The sequence below is a fragment of the Myzus persicae genome, unplaced genomic scaffold, assembly GCF_001856785.1.
Source record: "Myzus persicae strain clone G006 unplaced genomic scaffold, MPER_G0061.0, whole genome shotgun sequence".
Classification (NCBI taxonomy): Eukaryota; Metazoa; Arthropoda; class Insecta; order Hemiptera; family Aphididae; genus Myzus; species Myzus persicae.
Genome location: NW_019103958.1, coordinates 166360 through 179080, shown reverse-complemented (window position 1 = coordinate 179080; position 12721 = coordinate 166360). Strand labels below are relative to the sequence as shown.

Sequence of the window (12721 nt, the reverse complement as noted above, 5' to 3'; positions counted from 1 at the left end):
AAAATCATTATACAAATAAATATATTATAACTACTTGATCTAATTTTCAAAATTTACCTATATGCCAACATTAAAGCCTGACTTGAAATTTTCAACATTTTGTTATGAACAATATTTAATTCAATTTTTGAATAATGATCATAAAAATATTTATTTTAGTCATACTTAATTTTTTACAATTTTTTTAAATCTTATTATTTTTGTCCAGATGTAGAAAAATATTTTAAAATCAAAAAGTATAACTTTCTTTAAATATTTTACAAGAGTTCCTTATTATAATCAAAGAGTTATTTAAAAAAGTTATTATTTTTCAAATACTTGATGTTTCTAAAATTAGATATTTTAAAAAATTATAAGAAAACCATGGAGTTACATAAATGATTTCACACAAGTTTGCTAAAACTATATTTACTAGGTAATTGTCTATTTACAATTTTTCATTAGATATTCAAATTAAAAGAAAAATAAATGCATTAAAACTATTATAATATGTGGAGCGTACAAGTCAATAAATTATACAGAAAACAAAAATTAAAAATATGAATTAGAATGAGTTATTTTATTTGTCAAGTTGTCCTCTAATACCATGTATACATAATGATGTTAATTGGTAGTAATCTTCAGTTTAACATTATTACAATAATGTGTTTTTATTAAATACGATATTTCAGAGACAATTATTGTGTGTTATTTAGATAAATTACATGATACAACCAAACCTAATTGATTACATACCAGTCAATTTTTTCAATTTATTGATAATTTAAAAATGTTGTAAAAAAAGATTGGTAAACTATGCATAAAAAAGTAAAATAAGTGGTAGTAAATAAAATAAGTTTAATGTTGATAAAAATGTAATATAATTTATTAGTAAAAGATTTACTATACACTTATTTTGTTTGATTTTAGAATGAATTTGAAATTAATTAAGTGTAGTAAATAAAAAATATAATAGAAAAATATAATATAATATTGTACACAATTTATATAAAATAAGTAATAATAAGTAGAATATAAATTTAAGTTTGTAAACAAATCATAGTTAACATTTCATAAATTTGTTCGGTAAACCCCTCTAAAATAAATAGTACAAAAAGATCACAGATACTATATTATAAGATCTATCATGAGTATCACAAATTGAGAATTCCTTATAATATATTAAATAATAAGTATTTATTGTCATTCATATTTTTTGATAATAATACATCATTGAAGTTATTAAAATTTGATATCATTAAAAAAATAAATACAATTCGTTAACATGTTTTTTAATTTAAAGCGAGTATTTAACAATAATATAATTGTGTACAACTTAGTTCAATAAAATAAATCTTCACCGAATAAACAATATAAAACGCTATAGGTACCCTTATACATTAAAAATATTTTTGTATTTTCTTTGCTCGATAATTAGTTTACAATCAATAAATCGTCTGTCTTGGTACTTCTTGAAAGTAAGAATAATATAATTCTGAAAAAAATAAAAATTGCATTAGACTGATAAACAGAATGTTAAATTTATATAATAATATTCTACTCATATAATATAATAAATATTACATTGGTTAACAAAGAAAAAATAATAGAGACTTGATCTAAATAAAAAAAAGTTTATATTTACAAGCACTTTGTTTGAATATTAATAGTGAATACATCAAGTTTCACAGAAGAGAATCAGTCAGGAAGTAGTTATAAAAAAAGTAATAGACTATATTAGGGTAGAAGTAGGGCGGGTTTCATTTAATCCTTATGGGTAGAAACTTTATACTGTTATTTATGTAGAGTACTTCAACCTCATTGAAAGTAGACAGAAGTATAAGAAATAGCAATAGATGAGCAACCTATTATGAAAGTCATCATTGTCATTTAAGAATATTTAATAATAAATCAAATATATTCCCTCACTAAGTAGAGGTTTTTTTTTCTGAAAAGATTTTTCTGGAGATGAAAAGAATTCACTCGTAGTTTGATTTTTACCTACAATTTTTGTTATCTAAGTTTGACCCGATCGCTTGAAATAAAATTGAGTAACCGGTAAAAATGAAATGGTGCTAACTGCTAAGCTAACTATTATTGTACCTGAGTAAATTACAAAAAATTCTTACAAACACTTAAATATGTAAAAAATAATTTATTACAATGTATTTGAATTGAAAATAACTTACATGTATAAGCCTAAGACAAATGTTCCAAATATTGATGATAGGAGAAATATAAAATTGGCGAAATTATGGATTGTCATATTATAGGCAGTGGTATATATTGGAGAACCAAGTAATGTACCAAAACCTTCGATCACACTTATGAACGCATATATTTTCCCTGAAAATTATTATTATTATAACCAACAAATAAAATATTTACAAAAGGCTAATTTTTTAAATTTGTTTTAATTCACCTAAATCTTCAGGTGGAAAACTCTTGGATAATTGAGATCGAACTAAGGGTTCACTGGTCAATACCACACAACCAAAAATCTTCACAAAATAAAATTGCCATGTATATTGAGAGTATGCTAAGCCGACTTTTTCTATAATTCGTAGTCCTGTAGCTGCAGTAGCAAGATACATGTCTGGTATTTCAAGTTTAGTACTCAACACATACAACCCAATTGCAGGAATACTAGCTAGAATAATAAATAAATGCTTAGTTTATGTCTAATATTTCATAAAATATTAACCGAAATAAATTACAAACCACTTAATAATGTTGCATAAGCATTGAATAAAGTATAATTTTCTAAAGTCCATGAAAATTGTTTTTGTAGGTACATATACATCAATGAATCTTCACCTAAAATAGAATGCATTATTGATATGTAATATAATATTGGACTGTATGACTTTAATTAGTATTTAAATTGAACAATGTTGTTAAGAATATTTTATTACAATCAATGAAAGTAAATGAGTAAATTTAGTACTTGCCTAATACAATTGCTAAATTTAAAGTTAATACCACAGCAGAAAGAATTATTATGCATCTCAAAAATCCAAATCGTTTCTTCATAACAGTTTCCCACATACTTTTTACTAGACTGAGGTTGAAAAGTTTTGTATTTGTACCCTATAAGTAAACGAGAACAAATTAAAAATACAATAAGTACAAAACCATACATTTCTTACCAAGCACAGAATCTAAAAAACAAATGCATTAACTTTAATTTTTACTTTTAATTTAGAAAATATTAAAATTGATAAAATATGTACCTTTTTTATGACAACTGTTTCTTTGAGAAAAAGAGACGTGTAAAGAAGTCCAGCTATTGTGAACATTGAACTTAAGGCAAAGGCATAGGTAGGGGATTTGCTGTACAACATAGGACTTAGTATTGATCCAATAATTGAGCCAAAAGATATAAATGTTTGTAATACACCTAATCTGTAAAAAAAATCAATTATTAAATTACAATAAGCTAGTTTCTATTTACAAATTGATTTATAATAAATAATATGATGTAATATAATTAGTGCATTTGATAAACAATTTATTAAATATTATAGTTTAATGGTGATTTGGTGATATGTATTTACAGTTTTGTAATTTTACCTTCGAAACATTACCATTTGATAATGGTATACATTAAAATATTATGTATAATACTAATGTTGATTAAATTTAAAATTTTTTTAACTTTTTAACCCAATATTTTAAATTTGTTACCTGAAAGCTCTGGTTTTGAAATCAGTAATGTCAACAATATAACAAAATGAAGCTATAAACAATGCACCACCACCACCACTTACGGCAACAGGTATGCTGCACAGCAAAAACATTATTGGAGGTAGACTGGGCATTGTAGAAAACACACAGTACATACAGTTAGATACTACCATACCTTCAATTTTAAATCATCACAACTTTAATTAATGTACACAAGTAAATATTTTTACAATTATTTCTCACCTGAGATAGCTGCTAAAAACAAAGGCAAACGACCGTTTAGATCACTCCATGGACCTAAAAACAATGCTGTTACACAAGGCACCAATGTTTCGATTAGATTTTTAATCATCTGCAAATCTGCCACAGCCGGCTGAACTATTTCTTGTTCTGCTGCAGTCATATTGAAACAATTCACAGACTTATTTTTGCCGAGATCACTATGGATGCATACACGTTCTTCGATTAGGTTAGTTTGCACCATCACTAAAATCATAATTAATACATTCAGATTTTCTATGACTATAATGATTACCTATCAACAGTCATGTAGTCATAATTTTTTTAGTGTGTATAAGTTTACCATGTGCTTGATAGGTAAATGTGGAGAGCTTTGCTTTCTACATCCCTCTATATACTACGTAATTATTATTTTCATACTTATAATTTTAGCTCCAAAGTAAAAATATGGTAAAGCCATGGCTATAGGAAAATAAAGCACTGGGAAAAATTACTTTTAATTAGTTTATTATTTTTTTTAGTTATTTTTTAATTGCATGTATTATTTATGATGTTATTATTTTTATTTTAATAAATTAATTAAGCATAGAAATTAGCATAATAAATTAGGTGTATATGTTCAATTATACATAAGAACCTAACTTAGGAAGGCATAATATTTTTAAAAAACTATTGTCTATTTTCTTACTTTATATTTGAAATGATTTTTTACAAAAGTTTTAGTTAAATTACATACAATTAAAATAATATTTCATAATATGATTATACTATACTACATAATTAAATTAAATTAATTTAAATCAGGACAATACATTATGTTGAACTCAGTATTAAATACAATTATTGAACAATAAATAATATCATTAATGTCAATAATAATTCTGATAGTTCATAGAAGAATTCTAAGTTCGAAATATTAAGAGCACAATCATTGAATAGTTAATGTTTGTTGATAAGGTACTTTTTTAATCATATTTTTATTTTGGGGCTTTTTATCCTAGATTTTTATATTCACAATATCCATACATATTTAATGTTTAATTACAGTGTTGTACACTCGGGGCCAGTTGTACCGTCTACGGTTAGCTGATAACAGATTTTATAACCAGCCAAATTTGGCCAATTAAACTTCGGTTTACTTTAATCGGAAATAGTACAACTGGTCCTTGTACTGGCGTATATACTAAAATACTAGTGCCAGGTTGCATTAAAAATGAATAGACATTTAACAAATCAATCGTAAGCTAATGATCCCTTAAACATGGTTTAGTCTATAAGTTGTAAATTACATTTTATTGGACCGTTAAATTAATACAATTTTCATGCAACTCGGCATATTAATACTTATAATAAAGCCAAATGTTTTGATTTTAGAAACCCTTAGATTGATAATTTGGTTTAATAAACATTTTTATTTATTAATCAAATTGGTGCATAGAATTATATGCATTCCCATATTATGTGTACATGGTATATCCATGTATTATGTGTTAACTAGGTGGCTGATTATACCTGAGGTTGGGTTATAAAGCCGAAAGCCATATGCCATATCTCAATGTATTTGTTTGTTATCACTTTGTCAGTTCGAATTTATTATCATATTGTTAATGTATAATGTATATTATATTTGTGACTAAATCTAAATACTATAAATGTTTTAGAGTATTTGCTAAATCAAAATTTACTAGTAAGTAAGCAAATAAGTTTTAGGTAAAAACGAGGACTACTTATTCAGCACATCACTGTACAGACTATGCAATATCAGGATCAAAAAACATTTTTTTAAGATGAGATTGTTTTATATTTATTTATCATTTTATTATTTTAAAAATAATTTTGTATAGGTAAATGTTTTTTTTCACAATATTTATTTTCATTTAACCTTATTGTTTTTACATTTCCTCTGAGTGTTACCAAAAAATTACATATTTGGTTAATAGCTAATGGACACAACGAATTTGTGGCAAATGCTGGAAGTTGTTAATGTAATCATTATTTTAAACAATCAAACTTTTATGAAAATCTCAGAGGAAGTTATAAATTAACTTTATCTATGCTATCAGTTTTTCAACTTTCAGTTTATACTACATTATTGCTTACTTAACTTTTTTCCAGCAAACCACGAGAAAAAAAATGTAATACATGTTTTGACACATTAAAAAATTACCCAAAAATCAATTTTTATAATTAGTTTTTTTTATGGATGCATTAATTGAAGATTTGCCAATAATATTTGTACAATATGTGCCCCAGAAGACATTGAGATCTTAATCGATTCCTGTTTTTCCACTCCAGCAAAATGACCACTAATTATAATACCATCAAAACGTAGTTTTAATAATTTAACTTTATCATCTCCTCAAAGAACTCCAACCAAGTACAAAAGGGAAATTAAATTATTACAACAAAAAGTTTGGAGACAAAATAAAACCATAAATAAACATAGAAAGACTTTTTGAAAAATATGAGACCAAGGCATGTTATCAATAGAGGAAAAAAATATTCTGTTTGATAAATTCGGTGGAATTTCAGCAGAAATTTTTGATAAATCAAAAATAATTGTTTACCCTTTCAACCTCAATTACTCAAAGAAAAAACTCAAGAAAAATAAACCAGAGATAACTCAAACATTCTGTGATTCCAATATAGATGGATAATGACGGACATTCAAGATTTTCAAGAAAAAAAATTCAATACGTATCGATACGAAATAGTTACGGACCACCTCGTATCGGAGTCTGAGTCCGATACGGGTCGGTACGTATCGCTTGTATATTGCACGTGTAACATCTTGAACGCTCAAAATTGACCCGATACGTACCGAAGCACTCCAAATTCTGTCTTGAAAATCTTGAATTTAATAAACATTTGGTCTGATCTGTTTATCTGTTCCGATAATTTGATAATTGATAAATTGATAATAGCAAATCTCAAATTTTAAGTCAAAGTAAGATAAGAAATTATCTATTATAAAGTGGCAACACATGTTTTATTATATTTTTTTTTATTTAAATAACCTATATAATCACATTTTTTACATGTTTTATAATAACTAAAAACTTTAATACACACCTACATACATTTTAAAAACTCTAAGTCAGATTTTTTTCTAAAACCTTGGTAACTTGAAAACCTTGATAAGTCGAAAAAAATTGCATTTCTGTTGAACTTCGACTTATCAAGGTTCCACTGTGTTCAAGTTCTAAGTTTGAAAGAAAAATAGAAATGTTCTATTGTATATATCTGTGAAATTATATTTCATATTTTATAATTAATTATTTACACTTTAATTAATATTATACTTTATAATGGTACAAAATGATAAAAATAATTAAAGTAAATATTGACTACCATGCATATGGCCATTGACTTCCAAATGTTATGCTTGTCAGCTATCTAGTCATTGTATATATCTATGGTTATTTTAGAAGTATACACACTGAAAAATAAATAAATGGGTATAAACTGTAATTCAGGGCTCAAATTTATATTAAAAAAAAGGTTGCTAATGTTTAACGTTATTGTACATTGAAACATAATCTGATTTTTTCAGCTTAGCATTATTACATTTTTCATTTCTAGTTAAACATTATAATTTAAAAATAAATAAGGAGTTAAAATTGTTTTTCAATAAATTCTACTGTTATTTGTGGTATAATTATCCAAACTGTTATGAAGAAAATCAGGAAATATGAAATTAGTAGAATTAGTTGGCCAAGTTAGATTATTTTCAATCATATTAGCAAGAAACTAACTGATAAGTTAGTGTAAGTTTAGCTGTTGGTCACTTCAGCGAACTATAACGTAATATTTATTACCTAAACAAAATTTGAAGTTTGAGGTTTGTATACAAAATAGTAGTTAGCTAATTTAAATAACAGCGAAACATTTGAAATGTTCAATATAACTCTAAAAGGCATTAATATAATAATGCCAATTAGTGTTGCAATTTGTAATAGGTAGGTTTGACTTTTTAGCTTAAAAATGTATTCATACAAATTACTAAATAGTAATTTACAACTAATATTTTATAGATATCATGAAGTTGTAATTTGTACCTTTAACTGACATTTATGATATTAAGTGTATTATATATTTAAACATTTTTGTTGAGCAAGATTCCACAAGATAATATAATTTGTGAGATATAGAAATTATTCAAACAGACTTTTATTAAAATAACAAATAAGCTATAAGATATAAAAATGGTAAAAATATTGTTGGGTTCAATGTAAAAAAAAAACTACACACATTTTCTCGAAAAACGATATTTTTAATTTTTTTACTTTCTATGTACATTTATTGTTTATGGATACCTGTGTATACGCTACACTACACCACTACCTATCAATTGTTAGGTTATTGCGAGGCTGAGTTTTAACAAGTTAAAAAGTTTATTTGATTTTAACTAACTTATTTAACTAGTTACTTAATACTAATTACATTTTTATTTTAAGAAGTTAATATACTTTATTTAATTAAATTCTAATTGATCTTGATGTCAAAAATATTTCAGGAAATGTTTAGTGTGAATTCCTTACTTCAATGAAGTACTATATTAAAATACTGTATAAACACTGTACCTACCTATAGTTTTGAATTTCTTAAATATGAAATATGTTAAATAAGTTAAAAAATGTGTGTATTAAACTTTCAACTTTTTCTTATTAATGCATATCAACTGAACTGTGTTTAAAAAAAAAATCATTAACTTTCCCAGCGTTGTGTTACTGTATAAATTACAAAACCCTAAGATAAATTAAGAAATAACAGTTAAATTTTAATTATTTTTTACAATGTGAAATGAATCATAATTAGGCAAGGAATTTCTCTCTGAATTTCTAGTAGACAACCAATGGCTGATGGATAAAAATCGGGTATAAATGCACGAGTTGTTTAAAGGATGCCAGTACAATATTTGTGTTCTCTCACAGACTCACACACAATATAGATAATACTCATTCATGTAAAATTGTTTTTAATGATTTTTCAGTAATCTTAGTTAAATATCTGTATCACAATAATTATAGAGCATAATATCCCTGATAATATTTTTGAAAGTTGGACATATAATCTGTTTTCTATTTATTATTATTTGAATTTAAAAATAAAAACTTGTAAATTGAAATGGATATTTAATTTTATTGAGACAATTTTTAAACAAATCAATATTATATTTTTAAAACTTTACGAGCAAAACTCCATTTAAAATATAGTACAGTATTTGGTTTTTAGACTTAGCAATAGACAATAGTATACATATGAATACAAGATAAAGAAGAAAAACAATTAGTGAAGTGAACATAATTAATTTGAGGCGAAAGAGGTGTCTAGATTTGCTTGTCTCATACATTGAGTGAGTGGTTCATTATTTAGGTAATCAGTAGCAAATATGTCTTATATTCAGAAATAATATTCTCTATATTGTCACTATAATTTTTGTAATGGGTTATTTTACTTTATTAACTCAAAACCATAAAAAAAAATGTGTGAACATTTTGCTCTTAATCCAAAGAGAAAATAAACAGAGGGCTAACATTCGCTTAATATATTATTAAGAGGATGTCATACTCATAGGTGTTTTCTGTGTCTTACTGAAGCATATTTGATCAAAATGTATGTCCAGCATTTTCAATTTTATGTTGAAAGATTAAATATTGAAGTGAATTGGACTATCATCAAACTTAAATGTAAGAATATTATCTGTGTTCTCTCGTTGGTTTTTTATGATATTTTTAAGTGAGTTATGAGTATATGCAATATTAATATTTGAAATTGCTCATATAATTCACTCAAAAATTAAATAATCGTAAAAAATACTGATGAGAGAACACAGATACTGTTCTTATATTTAAGTATTATAATAGACAAATTCACTTTAATGTTAAATCTAACAACAGAAAACTGGAACTACTGGACATGCATTTTGGTATAAATGTGTTAGTAAGATGGAGGCAACATATGCGGGTACAACATCCTCTTAATTCTGACCACGAACACAACTATTGTTTATAACATAGATATGGTCAAATGACAAAGCACTCACTGCTGACATTCACTCCCAGGAGCAACAGCATCATGATGGGCTCTAAGGTCAGTCTGAATTTGGTTTTGTCATTGGGCTCCATGACTTGCACCACACCACTGTCCATATCCGGCTCTTGGATGCTGCCTGCCAGGGCCACTACATTAGCACTCTCACCGTCCTGCAACAGTTGCACGTGTTAATAACCGATGACCGCGTACAAAACCTAAAATCGTGGGGTGCACTCACGGTTTCCATGTCGGTAGGTCGGTCAACTGCCAGAACAGAGTTGGATTTTTATGATAATATTATTATTATCTTGTTCGGCGGTGGGTACGTGGATATTCGAGATATATCTCGAATTAATATAAGTTTGTGTGATGTGCCGATACGAAAACAACAATATTATTGCCAATTTAAGAATAATACACAATCGTGTACCTGTCGTACTACTATGTTGTTTTGTTTACCGAACAAAGGAAGGTATTACGTAATATCAGGTGACATTTACAGATGAACGTCGCGCGCATTGTTCTACGGACGACCTATGCTACGGCATAAAGTCGTGTCTATAATCTATATCTACCAAGAAACGTACTACTTGTTGACAATCAGATGTATCGGACTATCGGAGTCGATCCAGTCGAAACGGAAAAAAAAATTTAAGTCACTACAGTCACAACTACAGAACAAAGTCCGACACTCCTGTCTCCTACTAATGTGAATACTGTCACGGTAGGTACTAGTGTACTACACTACTATGTACTACGTAGTTCGTAGTATTTACTGCTTAATTACAAAACACACAATAATAATGGTATTGCCGTTATCGCGTATAATCACTCTTATCATTTTTCGGACAAGCCCTTATCACTCTGAGGCCTCCAAATGATAATATTAAGAGGATGTGAGCGCACCGTTTGTTTGTCTTTCTCACTCACTCTCTCTCTCTCTAGTTCACGCGCCGCATAGATGAAACGCATTTAAGCAAAATCGTTTTTTTGTTTGTGTTTTTGAATGGTCTTACAGAAAGTCAGAAAAAGTGTCCATAACAAAATCGACGGAGAATGATATTTTGATGAAACGTCACATCTCGATTTGTTTTAATTTTGTCTCAAATCAATTCAAGCATCATTTAAAATTACAAATTTTTTTTTCATTTTGAAAGTCGAATACGAAGTCAAGTAATTATAAAAATATATAAATCCGTTATGTCGTACCCTCAATAATATTATCCTCTATAATTTTTTGTAATAAATGATTTTATTCTATGCTGCTCGTGGGTTTGAAGGAGAAAACAAGTATTGCGTTTAAATCCTCTTGATGCAATATTCTCATGTCATATATTCTCGAGTCGCAGAACCTTATATTACAACAATTAATGTATAATTTTCTTTTTGATTTGTTGGGTAGGTATAAGATTTTTTTTGAATTGAATGCATAACCGTTTACACTTTAAGCAACAGCTAGAACTTCATAGACAGTTAATAATAAAATAAAAATTGCACTTAAACAATAACTTAATTCATGATATCTTACTTGTCACTACTTAAAATTGTTGAACACTTAGTGTGTTTCCAATGACTATTGAGGGCTAAATTATGTTTTTATATAAGGATAAGTGCTAATTAAAACATCTCCATACCTCCATGGTATTGCTTTATGAAATCGATACTCTCAATTGCACTTCGAACATTTTGAATGATAGATCGTAGGAACATTAGGAACATACTATTGTAGTTCTGGAGAAATTGATTTTATTCAAAATATTAATCAAAATTTTAGAATCTGTCAAGATAATATAATAAAATAATAAAAACCAAACAACATAAAATATAATATGTCTTTTTAAAAACATATTTAAACAATTTCTTTCAAAAGCTACTTTCATTTGAATAGCCAGTAAAAACAGATTATTAAAACATACCTTGTTTAACAATCAATTGTTTTTCAATTGTATGTCAATAATCTTGATTAAATGTTTCTGACTTAAAAAACTGATTACAATTATTAATTGATATATCTTTTACCATCCTGGAAGTATTTTAATAGCTGTATCATTTGTTAAATGTACCTACTAGATAAGGATTTCTTAAAAATGTAAAATATTTAGTTTTTGAAATTATAATAATTATTATTCTGTTGATAAATTTACTTTTTATACCTATTATGTATACATAAAAAATGTCTTGAGGTAGATAACTGCAATTATTAATAATGTATCTTGAAAATGTAATACATTTTCTGATAAAGTTTGAATCTCCTTAAAACATAGGTAGGTTCATTAATAATTTTGATCATGGTAATAGATACATACTAATAATTGGCATTCAGCAGTTTTTAGGAAAATTTGAATTTTTAAAATGAAAAAATACTAGTTACTTATTGTTTTTGACGAGTTAGATTAGAATATTTTACACATTCAATTCAACTAGTTAATATTAATTAAAACTAGCTAGTTAATGCCCAGCTTTGAATATTAAATCCACTAAAATTATGTATAAAGTAGATAAATAAATATGTAATGTATCATCATACTTACACTTTGATTCAAACAATTATTATATTAGAAGGTATTATATTAAAATAGTTATTAGTTGATATACCAGGTAATATGGGATCATCAGTGTTTAAAAATAATTTTGTTATGGCTCCAAGAGAATTCTCTTATACGGGGTTATCTCAAACAAATCTTAATAGATACTTAGTAAATACCTATATAACTATGGGAATTATATAATATTGAACTAAATTAGAAAATATAACTGTGAATGTAATATAATTTTAATA

General features: G+C 26.4%; 1 protein-coding gene across 1 annotated transcript; it reads right to left on the bottom strand.

The window, feature by feature from the left end:
- Positions 1 to 1304: 1304 nt before the first annotated feature.
- On the bottom strand, positions 1305 to 10725 carry LOC111036921 (proton-coupled folate transporter-like). Its single transcript, XM_022319214.1, has 10 exons — positions 10181 to 10725; positions 9953 to 10112; positions 3910 to 4152; positions 3667 to 3841; positions 3213 to 3384; positions 2931 to 3069; positions 2701 to 2796; positions 2402 to 2629; positions 2169 to 2325; positions 1305 to 1474 (listed from the first exon to the last, which is right to left on the bottom strand). Exons 1-10 carry the CDS (start codon positions 10187 to 10189, stop codon positions 1414 to 1416), a joined length of 1440 nt encoding a protein of 479 aa, XP_022174906.1. The 5' UTR covers positions 10190 to 10725; the 3' UTR covers positions 1305 to 1413.
- Positions 10726 to 12721: the final 1996 nt, after the last annotated feature.